This window comes from Apus apus, chromosome 3 (genome assembly GCF_020740795.1).
Source record: "Apus apus isolate bApuApu2 chromosome 3, bApuApu2.pri.cur, whole genome shotgun sequence".
NCBI lineage: Eukaryota > Metazoa > Chordata > Aves > Apodiformes > Apodidae > Apus > Apus apus.
Genome location: NC_067284.1, coordinates 76,896,375 through 76,917,160, shown reverse-complemented (window position 1 = coordinate 76,917,160; position 20,786 = coordinate 76,896,375). Strand labels below are relative to the sequence as shown.

Below are 20,786 nucleotides of genomic sequence, written 5' to 3'. Positions count from 1 at the left end.
GGCATGACAGCAGGACCAGGGATCCACAACCCGGTCTTCTGGCACCTCCTGTGTTCTTTCTTCAGCCCTGATGCCAGATGTTCTCGGAATGGCATGGGAATGGTGCACCATGTTGGGATCCCTCAGCTTCAGCCTTGAGCACCAGAAAGGCTCTGCAAGTGGGGAAGTCCCTGTGCTCCTACTCACCTTCTGCTGTGTGAGGGACCCGAGGGAGCGGGTGGGCTGGGGAAGCCCCTGCAGCCCTCACATGCCTGGGGCAGTTAGTGCTCAGCCTCCTGATGCTGCAGGGGAGCAGGGTGGGTTACATCACATGAGACCTCAGCTGCCCGCAGCAAGAACAAATGTTTATTAGAGTGTTAACTCTCCTCACCCCACACTTACACTGATGGTGTTTTGGGGGTGCCGAGGGTGCTCCGTCTACTACACAGTGTGAAAAGGAGTCCTCTCCTGCTCCTTCTCTGTGTAAGCTGGAGACTCCCACACGTCAGACCCGTGTCAGGGTGGGGAAATTCAGTTCTGCTGCTGGGCACAAATACTACAAGAAAAGCCTCCTCTGTGTAGTGCTCATAGTGCCACCTTCTTCCCTCTGCGAAGGCAGCCTGAGGCCAACAAAACTCTTCCAAAGAGGAGGCAGGGGGGGATAAGTCTCCCAAAGTGGCTCTGCTCCCATGGAACTGCAGGCAGGCAAGGTCTCAGGGGGCAGCAGGGCAGCAGCATGGAGCGAGAAGGCAGCCCAAGGGGCCAAAGGAGTCCAGCAGCTCATTCAGAGCACACAACAGGCTTCCCTGAGATCTTCAGGTCATCGAAGGGCAGCAAGGCGAGGAGCTGGAAAGTGCAAGGATGTGGATATGTAAGGATCCCGGATCATCTTTCCATGGGTCTGGGGTAGAGGCCCAGACCTTGCTCCCCTCCCCCAACCCTGCAGCCTCCCACCTCTCTGGGAAAGTGCCAAGAAACCCTGGCTGGGCTTTCCCTAGGTCTCAAGGCAACAGGCACCCACACATCCCCAGAGCCAATGCCTGCACCTTACGGGGGAGCATGAACATGGCTAGAAACTCCTCCTGGGAGCTTTCCTCAAATTGTCTGACTCCTGCACCCTGACACACTGGCAGAACCACAACCCCCACCCCCCGAGGGCTCATAGCTCCTCCCCCCCTTTGCAGACTCACATCATCGTTGCCATCAGCCAGGTCCTGGGCTGTCTCATTCTCCATGTTCCTCAGCAGGGTGTCAGCCCCGGAGTGCGAGAGGATGGCAGCGATGGCAGCATCCCTGCGGCCCACGGCCAGGTGGAGCGGGGTGCACCCGTTGTACATCTGGGCGTCCACGTAGGCCCCGTTGCGCAGCAGAAACTGGACAGCCCTGCGGTTGTGGCACTCCACAGCCAGGTGCAATGGGGTCTTCCCGCTTGTGCCCTCCTGCAAGCCACAGACCACAAGCACATGGATGTGGAGTCCCCTCAGATGGACCCCGCGGCACCTGCCCACACTCCCTTGACAGGGTGCAAAGGGAGTAGTCCCCATCCTGACTGCAGTCATAGCACCCAACAGCCCCGCAAGGGCCTTTCATCTCTTCTCCCTCAAAATTAATTGCCTCCAAGCCCCACGACAGTCCTGACACTGCCTGGCAGCGCCTGCTCCAAGGTTGGAGAGAGTGGCCCAGGGAGCTGCATACCACGCCCAATCTCACCTGAATATCTCACCATGTCCCCAGCCTTACCCGAACATCGATGTTAGCACCCCTCTCCAGCAGCAGAGACATCATTGGGATGTTGCCCTTCAAGGTGCTGATGTGCAGACACGCCAAGCCTGGGGTGGGGAGGTAGGAGAGAGAGCCACAGTCAGCCCAGACCACCCAACCCTGGCGCTGTGCCTGCCCTGCCATGCTCCCGGCTCCCTGCATACGTGAGGCACCCGGCCACCAGCTCCACACCGGGCTGCCCTCAGGTCTCACCTTGCCAGTTCTGGAGCTGCAGGTCCTGGTGGTGCTGGTGGGGCTGGCCTGTGTCCTCCAGCGGGGCCATGCCCTGCAGCAGCTGCTGGGCACACCGCAGGCACTGCTGCTCGCAGGCCAGGTGCAGCGGCGTGTTGCCATTGCGGTCCTGCAGCCCGGGGTTCACTCCCTTGTGCATCAGTGCCTGGATGACACTGGGCTGCTCCAGGTACACAGCCAAGTGGAGCGGGGTCTACAGAGAAGGTGGGGACAGAAATTAGGAAAGGGGAGAGATGCCCTGCAGGACACACCGAGTGTGGTGAGGCTGCTGTTGAAGGAGCCTGTCTTGGGGTCAAGTGTGTTTGACACCTGGGGTGCCAACAGTTTGCTGCCTCCCTGCACCTCAGCTCAAGGATCACCAGTGGGGGTAGATCTCACTCTCCCAGGTTATCTACCCTGTCACATTCAAGCTGTGCCAGCTCCACCAACCGGGCTGTCTGCAACATCCTGGCACCTTGTAAAGGACCCCTTCACCCTTTGATGCTGGTTGCTGTCACACCTCTCTCTCAGTACCTCCCACACTCTTTTTCCCATCCCTGAAAAGGGGCTGCTCACATGAGATCTTCACCCCCTCTGGAGAAAGTGTGTGGGGGATCCTGGGGAAAGGTCAGAAGGATTGGGCATCTACCTAGCAAGCCTGCGGCACCTGCCTTCCTCCCCTCTTCTGCTTATCACATCTACATACCTGGAAAAGATCATTCTGGATCTCCAGCACTTCCCTGGGCAGCTGAGCGATACAACAGAGTGCCACAGCTGGGACACAGTGGATAATGGCTAGGTGAACCAACCTAGAGAGGGGATAAGGGGAATGGGGAGGAAAAAAAAAAAAGTGAGTCCTGAGTACCATGCCGAGGAGCAGAGATCCTCCACTGCTGCAGGGCGGAATAACCTGCCTGCCTTCCCCAGTCCCCTTCCCTTGCCGTCAGCTCAGAGCTCCTCCACCCTGCCCTCCCTCCAAAGCAGCAGGGCAAAGCAGGAACCCTGAAACTCCTCAGGGAAGTCCTTTACTCTGAGCCCCACAGGGAACTGACCCTCCTGTCCCCATTAAGCACCACAGGGTCCTCCCATGGACATCACAGAACATGTGGAGCTTGGACTCAGCACTGCCCAAAGCCACCAACTTGGACACGTCTGAAGAATCTGGGATGTGCTTCACAGAGCGCAAGGGCCAGTTTTGGCAGCTGTGGAGAGAGGCCTGGTCTCTAGCAGCTGCCTGGGGAATTCCAGTTCCCCGCTGCTGGCTGCACACAGCACTTCTGCTTTCCCCTCTGTGAAGGCAGGCAGCCAAAGCTGGGCAGGAGCCCGGCACTGGTCCAAGATCACCTGCATGGCACAGTCCCTGTGCCAGCCGATTTGCTGGCCCACACCGATTTCCTCTTTTCTCCCCCACATCCTTCCTTTTTGGCACACAGCCCGCTGGCACAGAGGGACACTGGAAGTGCAACTGTCGGAGCTCGGTGGCCAGCAGGGAGCCCTCATCCTCAGGGCCGTGGTCTCCACAGCCATGAGGTGGCTGCGCAGCCCCGAGTCCCCCAGCCCAAGGACAGGTTCTATTTCCATTTGTGTCTGACACCGGCCCCGGCACACTCAGAACAGAAGTGAGAGCATGACGGAGGCAGAGCCGAGAGGGAATTTCCAGTCCCTTACGCTGACCTGCTGTGCTCCTTGGTGGTGCCCCTGCACAGGAGGGACTGGCTCTGCACAGCAGGGTAGCCCCTCTGGCCAGCCCAAGCCATGGCAGGCAGCAGCCAGGACCAGGTAGCAACTCCTGCTCCGTACACCATGGCAGGCATGAGCTGAGCCTCCTGCCACCTCCTTGCCCCTGTGCTGGGGCTCCTGGGTGGATTTTATCTCTGGTAGGGATCAGCTCTGAAGCGAAGGCCTGGCTCTAAGCAGGCTCCTGCTGCCCACGCTGCTGGGCAGAGGCGGGCAGGGCTACGGGACAGAGGGTGAGAGCTGTGTTAGCCTTGGCAGGACAACCCGCTCACCAGACAGACCAGCTTTGGGATGCCACCTGCAACGTGGGGGATGGACAGCATCCCTCTGCAGGCAAGAAGGCAAGACTTGGCCCTAAAGCCTTGCAGCAAAGAAGTGGGGCTGGGGCTGCCTTCTTGCCAGCTGCAAGGGGGACATGAGCGTGCAGAGAAGCCCAGAGGCCAGTTCCCCAAAATATCATTTATTCACCTCCTCCCATGCTCTGCCCAAGGGTCGAGCCAGCACTGGGGACCCATCAGCTAAGGCCCATTTTCAGTGGCAAAACAAGGCTGGTTTCTCTCTACCCTGCCGCCAAGGGACAGGCTGTGCTCGACAGGAGAGGCTGCATCCCTGGGGAAGCCCCAGGTCACACAGTGTCAGGGAATTCCCCACTGGAAGGAGAGGCCACCCACATTTGCCTCCCGCTGCCAGCACTCCCCAAAGCAGGGGAAGGGGCTCTGAACCAGGGCCAAGCAGCCCCACAGGCAGGGTCTGACCACCCTCAGTAGACCATGGGGCAGAGGAACAGCCACAGGGCCCAGACCAGGCTAGCACAGGACAGAAGCGAGCAGCAGAGCTGGGGGACCAGCTGCAAGAATAACTCCTCCCTTCGGCAGACTCTCAGTGGCCCCAGCCCACGTATGATGCATGCAGGGAGATTCCCTACTGGGTTTTGCATCAGGCCCCTGGTCCCCACTGTGGCACCTGCCCCGAGGTGTCCTTTGCTCACTTGCAGGGACAGCCCCTGTTTCTCCAAACCCGCTCCCAGGCACCACACATGCGGGAGGAGGCCATGGGATCTGCCTTCTTCAGGTATGGCAGAGATAAGACCGCTCTGACAGGGGACTTTCCAAGGCAATTTGGCCTGAACTTTAAAACTCAGCTGCTTTCACTTTTCAGAGCCACGCTGGGCTCCCACGGGAGAGAGAGGCGACTGGGGCTGAGTCCCACCGCAGCCAGCCCACGTCTCCCCAGGAATCCCCCCAGCCCCTCTCCACAACTCAGGCCACGCCGTGCTGTCACATGGGGACAAGTGGGGCAGCCACCGGAAGGAGGTGAAAACCCCAGGCAGCCCTCCGCTGCCTCCAGCACCTCGCTCTTCCTGCCCTGGGGGGCCTTGCAGCTCAGTGAGGCAGTGGAGCCATTCGGGGCTCAGCTGATGCCAAGCAAATTTCGGCATCTATGCCATGGAGGTAATGGGAGTGACCATCCCCACTCAGTCAAGAGCTCAGGCTTTCACCTAGCAGCTGGGACAAGCCTGCTTCGAAGGACTGCTTTCCTCCCCTCCCTCTTCCTTCTCCACTAAAGCACAGCCACCTCCTGCACTTTCATTTCTGCATTTGTTCCCCTTTCCTCATTGCCAGCCCTCAGCTTCCTGAAACAGCTGAGAGAGCCATGAGCTACTGGGGGCAGTTGTGGAGAGACCACTGGGCTGGGATGAGCCCACTAAGAGCACATGTGCACTGAGGCACCCTGTGCCATGGGCAGTGATGCCAACCACAAATAGGAATTCATCTCCTGATAACACAGGAAACCTCCTATGCCCAGGAGACTGGAGGTGTAGGCATCATGCCAGTTTCCACTTTCTTCCAGCCAAGGCTACCAGCACACCTCTGTCTCTGCCATGGCAGCCACATGCTCCAGCCACAGATGGGCTGCTCACAGCTGAGCCCTAGAGCACGGCGAGGGAGATACCTGCTTGCTGCCAGACACCCCTCCTCACCCTGTGCCTTTGCCAGAACAAACCCTCCCACCTCACCACACTCAGACCCTTGCCCTCAGCTGCCTGCATGTCTCTCCTCTGCCTTCCCCCTGCTTCCCTGCTCCCTCCCTCCCCACGCTCCTGCCTGCAGCCACAGGGCTGGGGGCTCAGCAGGGACTTTTGGAAAGGGCAACAGGGAGTTTTGGAAAGGGCAGGGATGGGGGATCTGTGGGCAGGGATGGCCAATCTAGTAGGATGGACTGCTGGACTTGTTCTCAGCTTCTCCATTTGCTCACCAGCTCCACCCTGGCATAAGGGGACTCATTAGCGGTCCGAAATACAAAGGTGCCCATGGGCACAGGGCACCCCTGTCACAAGGTGATCTATCCATCATCAGAGATAGCAATGCTGCAGCAGAGGGGTCAGGGCCATCCTTGGGGACGTCCCCATGTCTGAACATGCAGCATTGCCATGCACAAGGTGGTTCTAGTTTAGGCACAGAAGAACACCCATTTCCACAGTGATGTCCATCTCGCAGGTTTCTGAGGTGACCTCAGCTGTCTGGCAGGGAAAGTGTCTGTGTTTGAGGGTGCCTACAGCTGGAGGCAAAGGTAAGGGTGACACCCAGCTATGACACACAAACATAACTGATGAAGTCCCACCAGTTCTTTGGCTACTCTCTTCCCTCCCTCTGGAAAAGGGGGTGATCATGCAGATCCCCACATCTGTGGAGCAAGACACCTTGCTCTCAAAGCAGCTTCTCCCTTCACCATCTCACCCCAGAAGCACCTAGGACAAGTGATCCAGTAATCAGAAGGATTTGCTTTGAAAATTTTTTCTCCCTCTCTAGATAAGGTCCCTATCTGTGTTGGGAACAACTTGTTCCTGACTCCTGATTTTGGCCAACTGGAGCAGTAGGAAATAATGCAAACAATTTGCACAAGAGAAACTTGTTCAGGGGAGGAAATGGCCCCAGCAGCAATAGAGAGGAGAGCGAGGGAGGAGGAAAACAGCAGGGGAATTCCACACCTACCCTGCTGTCCCGTTCCAGCCCTGTAACCTGCACTGCTAACCGCTTCCTCAGACATCAGCATGAACCTCTGCCAGCAGGCTCAGCAAGCACAGCTCTGTCCTGCCTTGCAGCCCTCCACCATCCCAGCTCAGCTCCCTTCCTCCCTGCATACCTATGTGATGCTACTCAGCTCCATAATACTGTGCCAGCTGCCCTCTGGCAGCTCCAGGGGACCAGCAGATCCCAGCCAGCTGTAGGCTCATCTCCACATCCTCTGCTCCTGCTCTGGGTGTGCTGTTCTGCAGGTTTCTTCTCCACTTCAGTGGACAAAGCCCCTCCAGCCATTGGGTTCACCCCCTTCATCTCCAGCTCAGGCAGCAGCTGCTTCCCAGCCTGTTGCTCCTGAGGCCAAATGGAGGGGTGAGAAGTGATAGCTGAGCAGGGGAGACAGCCTCCACCTTTTCTGTGGTGCTTTGCAGAGGGTCTGGTCCAGGTGCTGGCAGATGAGGGCTGCTGGAGGCTGACTGTGGTGGGCCATTACAAGAGGGCTGCAGGTGCCTCATTTTTCAGTGAGGCAGAGGAGGAGGAGGTGGGAAGATGAAGGTGCCCCTGGTTAACCCATGTACTGCACCCCTGGCCTAACCTCCTCTAGACTCTGAACCCACACATTTGAGCATTTTGCTCTGTGAGCAGCTGGTGGGTCCTGCGTTGCAGAAACACTAAACATCAGATGCACATGGACTGCCCCCTGCAAAATGAGGGTCTGTTCCTGCACTACCATCACTGCAGGGATAAGCCAAGCCAGAAAGCAGGTGAGCCCATCCCAGGTGGACAGAGCTGGTTTCACAGACATGGGCCAAGAAGCGAGATGAATGATTACAATAAAAGTGGAAAACATCCTGAAAGGTCTATTGGCTGTGGCAACTAAATTTCAAACGGAGCAAATTCCCATTCTTGCTCATCAGGAGGAAAATACATTCTATGGTTGCCATACACACAGAGATATCTTGAGGTCAGAACAGCCTCCTGCGAGAGGCCAGTGCCTGGACTTTGCCAGAGCCCGTATGACGCACCCTGACAATCATTTACAGCCCGGTGCACATATCCTTGCTCCCTCAGGATTTTCTTTTAATGAGGCACATGCCATGGCTCTAGGATGTCTCAGGGCCCCCTTCATTCCTGCATCTGCCCCAGTCTGAGGGGCTTTCAATCTCTGGGATGCAGAGAGCATCCCACACAGCTCACTGAGAAAGGCCCAATAACCACTCTCACAGCTCAGACTCCATGCTTTCTCTTCTTACACAGTCATGCCTGATTCCTCTTTTATCCATATTGTATTTAAAAAAAACCAACACCCAAGCCAACAACAATCAAAACTTTCTTAATTTAGCTGACTTCAACCCTTTCCCAGCAGCGGCCAAGCCTGCCTACAGAGCGCACGGACATGAAGCCCTCCCCACCTCAACTGATCTGTTACAGCCTGGCATCAGGCTTCTGCATCCCAGAACATGGAAATTTCCAGTAATTCTTTCCTTTCCTCTGTGCTGAAGTTCCCTGTGCCTCTGCCCAGCTTCAAGGCAAACCTATGCAGGTGGAAAGTCTGAAGAAACTTCCTCCAGGACAGGCTGAGGTCATCTGAATAGGGAAAAAAAAATCTCTTCTTGCCTGCATGATCTCAGAGGGCTGCCTCTGTATGGGTGTGAGCTCTGTGGCAGCCAGCAACTCCTGGGGCATCCTAAAGGAGCCTGTGCAGAGCTGCCTGCCCTCACTTGGAGGGGTACCAAACCTTCCACTGCTCAACAAACTCCTGAGCATGCACAGAAGAACTCAAGAGTCCAGTCACGGGCAGCCGGACACAGCCGGTTCCCTTCTCCCTGTGGACAGCCAGGACTAATTTTCTTCTCTGCCCCACAACAGCTATGTACTAGGGAGCAACCCAAGATGGACTTGAAGTCCCCCAACAATAGGGCAAGGAGCTTTCTACAGCCCGTCCAGAAAACCCTAGAGCATCCCTGCTTCCCATTAACTACAGCCATCCCACTGCTGGGCAGCCAAAACCAACAACAGCTGAGCAGGGGGATTCCCAGCCTGACCAGCAACCAGGTCTCTGCATCAAACTTCTTTAATTCTTCTCCTAAAAATGTGTTTCTCCAGCCCTCTGCTTCTTTTTTCTTCTTTCACACTGCTTTCCCCTTGCTGTCACATGCTGTGGGAGTGTTACCTCAGGCACACACACCGGGATGCAGGGGTTCAGCAACGTCCCTGTTCAGCAGGACAGGGGCCAAGCAAGCAGCCACATCAGAGCAGGCAGCCTGAACGGGGACAACCTCCGTTCCCCTGCATGGGGAAGACCTCCAGCACAGGGCTACACAAGATGGGACACACTGGTGAGTGGTTTGAAGTGGCTCTCGGCCCTGTGAGATGAGCCTTCGTGCTCAATGCCTACCCACAGAGGCAAGGGCTCAGCAGGGAAGGCCCCTTCGCTACGATCACGTGTAGAAGACCTCAGAACATCAGATCCCGTGGGGTGCAAATTTTACTTCATTTACTGTCCCCAAGCCCTTGTTAAGGCATCTCAGCCCACAAGTCACTGGCACGTGATTTCTTATCAGCAGACAGGGCAGCACTTGTCTCTGGTGGAAGGAAGAAGTCAAGCTTCCTCCACTCCTCTCCCTCCCCGAAACACGCACCCAACCAAAACCGCTCAGTCCCATTTTCCATCAGAAGGAGGCTGAGATCTCTCCCTTGACTGAGCTGGGGACCCCTGACCTTCATCCCTGCAGAGAAGCCGTGCTGCTTTGCATATGGAGCCCCATGCAGAAGACAGCCACCCTCCTGCCAAGGCACAGCCCCCAGCCCTTTGCAGCATGGCATGGCCAGAGGGCCCAGAGCAAGCCTGCGTGCTCTGCCCAGCTGCCCAAGGAGCCCGTCACCATGGCATCAGGTATCGACAGCATAAACTGGTGTGTGGCCCAAGGACAAGCACAGGCAGAATGGGAAATGTATTTTTAAGGCAGACTATATAGCCCTAGAGAGAGGAAGCTCAGCCTAAGTTCCCACACTGATGAATCAACTCTGTCTCTCTACAAGTGGCAGAGGCTGCCCTGAGCCCAAGCAAATGGGGAGGTTTTCCCTTGTGCTGGAACGCAACAGGCAACCCCATCACACCTTAATGGAGCTGGTCCCACACCCACCCTTTTCCCAGGAGACTGGACTCATGCATCTGCCTGGTGAGGCCGAGAAGGAGGGAGTTTCCTCGATGAATCCTAACAAAGGTTGAGCTTGTCCAGAGGCTGGGCCACAGCAATAAAGCTGCCTGCAGCCTGCTCAGAGCTAGCCGTGCCTGCAGCTGGAAAGCCCCTTCTCTTCAATTCCACGCAGAGTAGTCCCATTGGGACTCAACTCAGCAGAAAAGGAGCTGGTTTACATGGAGGAGACTGCTTGGTTCACAAGGAAAAGACGGATGCTTTGAGGAGACTACATGAGTGCACAGGGCTTCTTGCTCCCTACCCTGCCACAGAATAAACAGGATATGTATCACTGCCCTAAGTGCACCCACCATCTTCTGCCTGTTCCTCATCCTTGACCTCTCCTACCCATGCCCAATTCTGCCGCTCTTTCTCAAGGACTGATGTGCTGTAGCCCAGTAACTGCAGCTCTGACTTCCCCAAGGCAGAGGGACCGACAGTGGCACTAGGGAGGCACGGGGGCAGCTGAGGCTTTTGAAATGATTCTTGGAAGATGGCACCCACACATTTCACTGGCCATCACACCCACACATCTCCTGTTGGCTAACTTCCTTCCTCCAAAAGCAGGACCCCTTTTAATTTTGAGTATTGGAAGAGCCAGTATTACCCCCATTGCTTCACTTTGCCCAGGCTAACACTCCTCTCTGGCAGAGGCAGGCACGACAGTATCCACGGAAGATCCTGCTGATGCTTCAACCACCCAAGCTTATGCTCCTCGCCTCGGCCTCCACCTTGTACACTTCCCCCACAAGTGCCAGACTAACAAGCAAAGCCCCCTCACAGGCACACCTCAAGGTGGCACAGGTGGGCAAGCCTGAGGGAAATACTGACAGCCAAGACTTCTGCCGGATGGAAACCAAGACTTTTGCCAGCTCCCTTTGTGTGAGCCCAGTGCACCTCTCCACTCGGTACCAGCCAGGGCAGCTGGGGAAACAGGAACTACTCAGCCAAAACCCCTGAACTTTTTGTATTTTCAGAATTACAATTACAGGAAAGTGCTGTTGCCCAAGTCTTCTGAAATATATTGATAGTATGATTTTAATTCTTGGCCTGGAGCTGCTTTATGGCAGACATTCAAGCAAGGCACTCAAGGAAATATGCTGCTGACAGAGATGAAAAGAAGTTGATGGGTTTGTCTGGCAGGGTGAAAGGGATGCAGCCTGTGGCCATGTGATCAATTTTCTCTGGGCATCTTCTGTCACCAGATGAGCAATTGCTCCTTAGACTCTAGCATGACTATCAGCCCCAACTTGCTTTTGCATACAAAACCAGTGGCAGTTCACTGAGTTGCTGGGTGCTATCAGTCCCCATCTACACTGAGCCGAGTGGTGGATGTTCAGCATTTCTAAATATAAATGCCACCTACCTCTGCCGCAGGGTCAGGAGGAGAGACAGGAATAGCAGAGGCAGAAATCCACAGCCTCACCACTCTAACCACAAGAACAGTATTTTTTCTCAGTGCTGGGAGTGGATCCCAGGAAAGCCAGCTCTCTGCAGAGACATGGCCAGCCCTGAGCTGTATGAGCTGCACTGCTGGCAGACTTTTTGCTCCCTCCCTTGCTCTTTACAGATTTCCTGTTCTGAACTGCACTGTGAGAGAAAACAGGAGAGCAACTGCAACTGCTGGGAGAGCTCTCCGAGAGCCTCTCCTGCCTACAGTAACCAAGACACCACCAATTAATGTTTCCCCAGTTAATGAGATTCTTACGTTAGGCTCTGGCCAAGCAAGTCTGACAAGCAAAGGCCTCAACCACCTTACAAAACAGCCCCAAGCAGTGAAAGCATCTCCAAGCAGCTGCATCTACCAGGCTCACTCAAGAACAGCAAGCAGGGAGCCCTTGGCACACTGTGACAGACTAGCCCAGGGGGCTTTTCTGAGGTGTCAATTCCACAGCCCTTCTTAAAAGACTCCTGGCTGTCTCTATGGGCACCTCAGCTCTCACGTCACAGCTGGGAAAGGTGGTGAAGCTCCTCCATGACGAGGAGCCCCAGAGCCAGCCTGTAGATAAGGACAGGACTAGAAAGCACAATCCAGGCACCCTGGTGGGGAGCGTAGGAGGCTGGGTTTAGTCTAACCTTGCTTGCTGTGAGACTTCCAGCCAATCCTTGGAGCAGTGAGAATTAATGAATTAATTAGCAGATGCACAGGCTCCTTCCTCACCAGGAAGTAAACACTCGGGCTGGCTCCCAGCTCATCTTCAGCCTCAGAACCAGATGTGCTCTGCCAGGAAAGGACAGAGTCTCTATGCTGCTCCTGCTACTGAAGACACGCTTGCTCATGTCAGTGCCACTTAGTTTCTCTTCCTCTTGCACCATTACTCTTGTATTAAACTCCAGCTTGGGTTTGGGGCAGAGCTTTGCCCTTTCTAGCTGTGAGCACGCTGCACTCACGCTGTGTGTATGCACTCATGATGAAAACCTTCCGTTGAGGGAATGTAGACAGGAAAAAGCTGTGATTAGCTGAAGGCAGCTACCAGAAGCCAAACCAAATACCTCCATACTGATGCCTTTGCCCTTGAGAGGGCATTACGGATGTTGGAACAACCGCCCGCCCCCCCCTCATTAAGAGAAACACTCGTCTCCATCACAGAGGCTCGGGGCAGCAGCCCCATAGTAGGGCGTGCGTCACAACTGTGCTGAAAGCTGCGGCTGTGCAGGCAAGTTGGCAAAGCAAGGCCATTCCCAGCGGAGAACAAAGTTCTTGGGTTGCTCAGTTGAGCAGCATCTGTGGCTCTGAGACAGCCACCTCAAGGTCTTGCCCTGCACAGCCCATCTTGTTTCGGGTCTCGCTTATGTGCCACCTCACACAGCCAAGCCTTCCTCATGTGGGAGGACATGTTGCACTCTCTGGGGAAGGGACACTGGAGGGGCTTGGTTTGCTCCTACACCACCTTCTACTTGCTAGCAGCCCCCCTGCAAGTGGAAGTTTGCTTCCGACGGTGGGTCTGTTCTGTACCACGTTGACTGGGGTGCCTCTTCTGGCTCACTCTGCTGGACCTGGCTTGATGCCCCACTGGTCACCCACCCAAACCCGTGGCAGAGTGCCAAGCATCCATGTGCAGTGCCAGGCAGGAGACGCTCAGAACAGGGGCTCGGGGAGTCATTCACAGCCCGGCTGAAGGGCTGCTCCTCAGGAGAGCGCTGACGACGACGGCAGATTGTTTATCTCCAGGCACCGGCTCCCCGCCGCCAGGGGCCACCAAGCCCGGGGCTGGGGGGCCCCGGCGCTAGCAAGCCGACCCCAGGGAGGGAGGGACGGAAAGAAAGGGCAGGGGCCGCGGCCACTCACGTGTCTCCGTCCTCCGAAATGTAGGCGAGGGCCTCCAGCTGCTGCCGGCTGAGCCCCTCGGGGGGCGGCGGCAGCTCCTCGGCGGGCCAGGCGGCCGGCAGCAAGGGCAGCTGCTCGGGCAGGGAGCCGGAGCCGTAGCTGGAGTCCAGCCGCTCCTCGGCGAGGGTCTCGGCGGGGGTGACCTGAGCGGCGGCAGCGGGTATCTGGGCCGGGGCGGGGGTGTCCCTGCCGCCCGGCAGCGACCGCAGCGACTCGATGCCCGAGTCGCACTGCCCTTCCTCGCCCTCCCAGCCGGCCGCCTCTTTGCGGCACTCGCCGCCCGCCGCCCGCGACATCGCTCAGCGCCCGCCGCCCGCCCGCCCCGGCCCCGGCCGCAGGCCCGACCCCAGCCCCGGCCCCGGCGCCGGGGGGCTCATGGCCGGAAAGCGGCCGACGCGGAGGCTGAGGCTCCGCGGCTCCTCCTCCTGCCCGCACTGACTCAGCCGCGCCCGGCCCCGCCTGCCCGGGATTCCCCGCCCGCTGCCGCCCCGCCGCGCTGCCCCGGCGCCCTGCGAACGCGGGGCTGGCCCCCCTGCCGGAGCAGTGGGAGGGAGAACACCCGCCCGCGGGCACAGGTGAGGGTCAGCAGCCGGGGCTGCGCGGGGGGGGGTGGCCGCGCTGCGCTTCCCCACGCCGGGCAGGACGTGCCGGTGTGTCCTGACCTGCTCCCTCCGCCGCCCTGTTTGTTCGGGTTCTTGAAACAGCAGGCGGGTTTGCCAGGGCTGGGAGAGGGACCTTGTCACGCCAGGCGCGGTGTGGGTGAGGATGCTGTTGAGTGTGCGGGTGCTGACCGCAGCCGCTGGCTCTGTGGGAAACGAGGCGGTAGATGTCACTTGCTGATAGCAGAGATAGGTGCGAACGAGACAGTTGCTTTTCCCGTGTGCGTGGTTTAACCCGTGTCACCCGCTGAGACACCTTGTCTGCCCTGCCTGCACAGGCAAAGCGAAAGGCCAGGTGGTACAGTTGGCTGTAGGAGTAACTTGGCCTATCTGCTTCCCACTGCCTTTCTGGACCACAAATAAAAAGCCCAGAGCCCGGAGGGGTTGCTGGGGCTCACACAAGAGCACCCAGGACACGGAGATCAAAGCTGAAAATAGAAGCGCAAACAAAGGCCCAGCTCTCTGCCTGTGAATGATTGACCAGGCTGTGTTTCAGTGCTCTCCTTCCAATCTCAAAGCTATCTAGTGGTGTTCCTCATGGGTCTGCATAGACTTCATTAGTTACTTTCCAGTGACCCAAGCAGTGGACATACCTCAAAAGCTAACCTAGATAGCTCTGAACACAGGTGACACTTTAAAATCAGTTTCGCTTGTTGCTTTTATTTCTTGACATGCCTCTCTGCCTTCAAAGGGTGCCCATCTTTCCAGTTCAATCCAGCAGGAGGGGAAGGTTCTCTTTGTGCCACACACTTGCAGGGGAGCTCACCTAGGAAGAGCTTGGTGGCAGGTGCCAGACCCAGCTCAACACAAACCACATGCAAAGCGTCAATGACTTCCCCCTCCCGCACTGCAGCTGCCGCTTCAGGTTTGCGTCACTCCCTCAGCACTGGCCACCAGGCCTTCAACCACAGCCTTGCTGCAGGCAAGCTACCCATGAAAAGTGCCTCTGAGCAGGCAGGAAGAAAGCGTTTGGGGTGTGAGGGCAGCAGGAGGCAGGCAGGGGAAGTCTCTGTTAGCATCAGTAACTTCCAGTCACAGGTTTTCCTCCCACACTCAGTATCTCCAGATGTGCCCATGGCACTGCCTGGCTGCAAAAGTACAATTGCTATGGGAAAGGAGCTTCTCCTACATCTTATCAGCTCTGTCCAATGCAGGGCAGGGATCTGGGCCATATATTCATGTCATTCCCTCTCACGCCCTGGTGGTGACTGCATCCCAACTCAATCCCTGCTACCAAGCAGCCCCTGAGGAGGCCTTCCTCTGCTGCTGATGTGCACTTAGCTGGAGTTAGTGATCTTGCAGCTTCACTGAGGTGAACCTTGAACTTTCTTGAGCTGGCTAGTGCTCTCCCAGGACTATGGTGCAGTGATCTGCTGCAGCTGAGCTGCAGAGACCAAGCACTCCCCATAAAATCAGCTATGCCATGCACATGCCCAGGTCCAGCCACTCCTCGCTCTGACCTTCCAACTACAGCCACCAATACCCAGCTCAGACACAAGCTCCTTGCCATCTCTCTTCTGGCTAAATGTGCTTCTATTAACCCTTTTGACAGTTAGACTGGGAAGTCTGAAAGATTAACTTGGTGACTCTGCCTCATTATTTGCTTACTGTCACTCATCCAGCAAGGCCTGGTCTCCATTTCATGCTGTCTTCCCGTCAGAGAGCTTTTCTGCCTGGCCTGTTTTGGACTTTCATTATTTTCAGAGGCTTTGAATACAGAGAGATATACATATACATGTGCCCATGCACATATATAATATACATACATAATGTATAGGTAGGTGGTGGTTGAGCGAGTAAAACCATTTAAATACAATATAAGGCCAACCCTGAAGTTCAGATTTGCATTTGAGGATTTTAAAAAAGAAATTCTAATTCTGGGCTCTCTCCAGTCCCCTTTAAGATGTGTCACTTAAAATGGTTAAAATTGCAGGGAAAAAATAAAGAGAAAGGGATCTATTCCCACTAGAGGTCAGTGTCAGCCCACGCCTCTCGAAAGCACCGTGAGCTACTCAAAATAACCTTTCTGGCAAGAAACTCATCTCCGGAAGACTTCCCCCATCATACTGAGCTGCCAGGAGCATTGGGGCAGAGCCTGGGCATGGGAAGGACTCCCCAGCTGCCCGGTGAACCCGGATACTGTCCCTGATGATGTCCTGCCTGCAAGGACAGCCTCCTGGTTTCCTAAGTGAAACCCAGGTCTCTGCACCCATCTTCTTCAACCCAAACTCTGCCCGCATCAGTTGCAGCCTGGACCTGGCACCAGCATCTTCTCTACTGTTCCTCAAGCGGTTAACTAGGTGAGATAAGTGAGATGCAGTTGAGAGAGGTGAAGAAAAGGAGTTTATTATTACTCTGTGTCTGATCTGAGAAAAAATAATGGTACTTTAATTCCCAGTTGTGGTCCTCCACTGTGTTTAAGCAACATAGATTACCTAAAATTGTTAAAAGCAGTTATTGCACAGTAATTTACACCAGGCAAAGTGACTGGTGCTGGATTCCTCCCGTGCAGACTGTCCACTGCACAGCTTTGGTCCCACACAAGCACTGGGCAGCCCTATTGCCTGGGCATGCAGCCCTTTCCCCCCCAACCCCAGCAGCAAGAGTCCTGAGCCCAGCAGAAAGGTGCCAGACCCTCATCTGAGAAAGCTCACACTGCATTTTCCGCTCCAGAGCTGTCTCTGGGCTCCTCAAGCCCTAACCCAGACCTCTGACCAGGACTCCAGCTCCAGCTCAGTGAACTCAGTCCAGAAGACACGTGCACTGGGCTCTTGGCAGGGAGCAGAGGCCCTGGGAGAGGGAGGAAAACCACAGGAAAGACAGCAGGCTCTCTCTTCCAACTGCTGTTCCATCTATCTGACAGCAAATCAGCTCTGTAGTGCACCAAAACTGGGTCACTTCACTTTCTGGCCTAACAGAGTAAAGCAGGAACATGACTTTTTAAAGATTCAAAGCTCAGAAGCAATTCAGAGCTTTCTAAAAGATCAGTGCAAACTAGGTCCTCCTCAGGTACCCATTTCTGGAGCCGCCAGTCCGGAAAACGCTGACTGCCCTCTTGTGGCAAGTCTGGCTGAAATCACCGGGTCACTGCAGACCCTCCAAGGATGCTGCTCCGGGAGGCACTTGCTTTTGCTGCAAGGGCTTCTTTCCAGCCGGAGTTTTCCTCCTTGCAGCCTGTGTCGGGTGCCCCTCCTCCTTCTCCTGTGCACTCCCATAATGTTATGGGATCCATCTCGCCGATACGGTGACACAACTCACAGCAGATCAGGTTTGTCTACATGTGGTAGGTGCTGGGCAAGTTGCCCAGCTGCTGCCCTCCCTGAGAAAGACACACGACTCCCATTGCAGCCCAGAGTCCTGTGGTGGACAGGTCAGTTTCTAGCTCCTTCTGTGGCTCACTATATGTGTGTATGATGTGGAGAATTCAGACAAGGGGGATTGATTCTTTGAATGGGGTTCACACCTAATTCAATGCCTTCTCAGCCACAGCGTTCACTTCCACAAGCAGAATGTGACTGATATTAAGATGCACTAAAAATCTTTGAGCTTACAAAACGAATTAAAAATATTTCCAGATATTTTAAAATTTCATTCTAGATTAGATTCTCCTTTCATAACTCCTGTCTGGTCAATGGCTGCAGCAACAATGCTCTCCGCTTGGATCTGGGCAGATGCACAGCTGATAAGGCCTTGGTATGTATTTATTTATGTGTGTGTGCAGCTGTGTGTGCTCAGAGCTCCCCCAAAGGAGATGGCAGATGTGGTTCCGAATGGCGAGGGGATGGCAGATGGTTTTGAAGAACTGTTAATAAAAACATGCTTAAATAGATGGTGAAACTCTGCCTTAGGTGAGAAATCTCGTCACCTGGGGCTCCCTTTATAGCTAGTGGAGACTAGGCAGACTCAGTTCCAGAGAGTGGCGCTGGTAACCTCTGTCTGGCCACGCCGCTTTAACTAAGAGAGCTCCTCCCTCCCCGCGAAATAGCTGTGGAAAGCGGTGCTCCGTCGCCAGGCTATCATTTATTCATGTCTCTCTAAGCACAGTTTATCCAACGGGGACCATCCAAGACTGAAGAAAAACCTCAGCTCACCCAACCATCCTTCAGCTCACCTTACCAGAGAGCGCAGGGTGTCTGCCACCAACGCTGCATCCCAGGTTCCAACATCACCACTTAATGGCTGTTAGAATGGGGGATGGTTAACTTTCATTTTTTAGTTGCTTCTGCTTGAGTTGCTTCCTGCTTCACCTCAGCTCCCCACCACAGCCCTGCAGCCCCCCACTAGCACAGTCCTTGCCTCCTAACAGTGCTCCAAGTGTCTTCTCTGCTGGTCTCTAGTTAACTGCATGGTGTTGCCGGAGGAACTACTCATGCAAGCTCTGCTCTACTCTCAGGAGAGTGAAACTTCCCAGCTGCCAGACTGAATTAGAGCTTGTGTCTCTCCACACTTGCATCAGAGTGATTTGGGAAAAGGAATGGTGGAACCACACTACTGTAAGCAAGTGAGGACCCCAGGCAGGGGTTAGGGGAGAGGGGTGAGCAGCAGGGCTGGCTCAGGGCAGTGGGGAGGGTGAGCCAAGCCTTTTGAAATATTCAGATGCTGAGCAGGAGCATAGGGCATGCAGAGGGCAGGTGCTCATCCCCTGGGATGGAGGAGCCCCGGGTGCCATGAATAAGTGATGAACAAATCTGTGTTGCCCAGGTAACTGCTGTTCCTGGTGCGCTGAAGGTGGGATCACAGCCATTCCCCAAGCTGGGATTGCAGCCATTCCCCAGAACGCTGGCCTTGCCTGTGAAATGGCCCCTAAGTAATGCAGATGGACAGAAGAACAGTTTTGCAGTGGGATTTTAGCCCCTTCCCCAGAACAGCCTTGTCTCCCCTGCCTGCCCAGGTCCACTGGAGAGCTGTGCTTCCGCAGACCAGGATGTGTCAGCTCCAACTGCTCAGCATGGGGAAGGTAAATTGCAAGATAAATCTGTCTTCTGCTTTTAGGGAGGTGACTCCCAGGACCGTAACTAGGGATAGGCTAAATTCTCTGAGTCTCTAGTTTCCATGGCGTATTTCTTCCAGGGGGTAATGGGCCAAAAAAACCCTCACAACCTCAAGCAAAATGCAACATTTGTCAGGGGAGGATTTGGCTCAGTTTCCAGGCACCTGGGGTGATTGCTGCTGCTCCAGAGTTTTATCAGACAAGATGTCCTGAGGAGTGTGAAACAGCATTTGGGCAGCTCTGAATCCAGCTTTCATTTCTAGGGGGGATGTGACGGAGGACCCTGGGTATCCTGCTGGGCTGCTGCAGAGAGGAAAGTGATTTAACCTGAGCCAGAAACCTCTGTGGAGCCTCAAAAATAATGGCGCTGGTGAAGAAATGGACTCTCATGGGGCTGGATGGAAAATAAGCAAATTGCACACAGGCAGCCTGTTGGAAAGGGAAGAATCACAGCGTTTCCAGTGACAGGAATTCCCAATTGTGGAATAAACCCAAGAGCAGGAGCTACAAACCAACCCACTTCATGAGGTTTCAGACTTTGCCTGTTTGTGGATAGTTGGCGTCTTTCCCACGGAGATGTGGACACTTGCCTAGCAATGCTGAACAGAAACCAGTTCCCCAGTCACAAACTTGTGACCCCTACAGGTTTCCTTCCCACAGTAAAAAAGGCCACACCTGGATATCCTCCCAGCAGACATGAAGTCTGTATGTAGCTAAGGAAAATGTAACTAATGGCACAGATTTTCTTGAGGACAATGATTCAAAGGTAAATAGCACCCATGCAGTCAACACTGCTGACCAGCAATGGCAAAGGCACGTTCCCTCACCCACACTCTCCTTGTTACATTAATAAGGAGTAATTTAATTGGAGCAATACATTCAGGAAGGCTCAGGCAGCCAGCGTAAAATAGCCTTGAAATTTCTAAATGCAATAGGCATTAGTTTCCAAGCTCAGAAAATCCTGCATCCTGACACAAGGGGATCCTCTGCTATACTTCTGCTCAAGAGAGAAAAAGCAGATCCCTAGAAATCATTGATTGCTTCAAAACAAAAGACTAACATTTGATCACACTTAATTTGTTGGACAAAATAAAGCTACATCAAATTTTTATATATATACACACACACACACTCAATGCTGCACCAATTTTCTGCAAAATCCATTTTTATATTTATGCTACAAATACCAGCCCAAGGAGAGGTATCTATGGTCCTTTGGTTTAAAATACAGCCTTAATTTTTTATTAAATTTTTTCCCAGAAATTAAATGCAAATTTATTGCATAGGTAGCAACCAAAACAATATTTACCCAGGAGCTAAAAGGCTACTTTTTGTAACTACCAGAGACAGAAGTGTGAGACTTTTTCTGTATTGACACATTATGGAAAATGAATGGAGAATACCACTAATATGACCTAGTGCTTTACATCTGCTTGGGACAGCTATGAATCTCTCTGCAGGGTGGCAGATAAAGGCTATCTGGAGAACAAAACTATTAATATCCCAGTAAGGGCACCCCTTCTACTCCAGTTGCCATGTTTTCTTAAACCTGCTGCTACAGAAATCCTGGCAGCTCTGGGCTTGTGCCTGTTTGCCTGGCTCTGCCAAGTACACATGCACACTGGTGAGCTCTCCTTGGAGGCATGGGAACCATCACGTGAGGATGGGTCTGAAACCCTTGAGAGACAAAGTCTGCCCAGAGGACTGGGCAGGGGGTGCCTGAGCTGTAGGCAGCAAAATTCAGAGCAGGCTGCTCCTGCTTGCTGCTGTTCCCATGGAAACAGGGGAAAGGCAAGAGGAAATGCATCCCCAGCCTCTTCTGAAGATGAGCTCCTTCAGCAGCACCCCGACTGCCACACCTATTCCCATAGGAAGCAGTAG

The 20,786-nt window shown here is 54.6% G+C and overlaps 2 protein-coding genes across 3 annotated transcripts; one reads left to right on the top strand and one right to left on the bottom strand.

Moving 5' to 3' along the window:
* Positions 1-323: 323 nt before the first annotated feature.
* NFKBIE (NFKB inhibitor epsilon) lies at positions 324-13,651 on the bottom strand. The gene is made up of 6 exons (XM_051614529.1): positions 13,218-13,651; positions 2,678-2,780; positions 1,954-2,185; positions 1,720-1,808; positions 1,170-1,418; positions 324-825 (listed from the first exon to the last, which is right to left on the bottom strand). Exons 1-6 carry the CDS (start codon positions 13,550-13,552, stop codon positions 760-762), a joined length of 1,074 nt encoding a protein of 357 aa, XP_051470489.1. The 5' UTR covers positions 13,553-13,651; the 3' UTR covers positions 324-759.
* Positions 13,652-13,741: 90 nt separating this feature from the next.
* LOC127382641 (uncharacterized) lies at positions 13,742-20,314 on the top strand. Of its 2 annotated transcripts, XM_051614530.1 has the most exons (7): positions 13,742-13,831; positions 15,849-16,215; positions 17,513-17,608; positions 17,960-18,071; positions 18,253-18,416; positions 18,807-18,872; positions 19,169-20,314. In XM_051614530.1, the coding sequence occupies exons 2-7, from the start codon at positions 16,064-16,066 to the stop codon at positions 19,224-19,226; spliced, it is 648 nt and encodes a 215-aa protein (XP_051470490.1). In that variant the 5' UTR covers positions 13,742-13,831; positions 15,849-16,063; the 3' UTR covers positions 19,227-20,314. The 2 variants fall into 2 exon arrangements, 1 of the variants encoding a protein (XP_051470490.1); XR_007889011.1 differs by lacking the exons at positions 13,742-13,831; positions 15,849-16,215; positions 17,960-18,071 and having other exon boundaries at positions 16,224-17,608; positions 18,309-18,408.
* Positions 20,315-20,786: the final 472 nt, after the last annotated feature.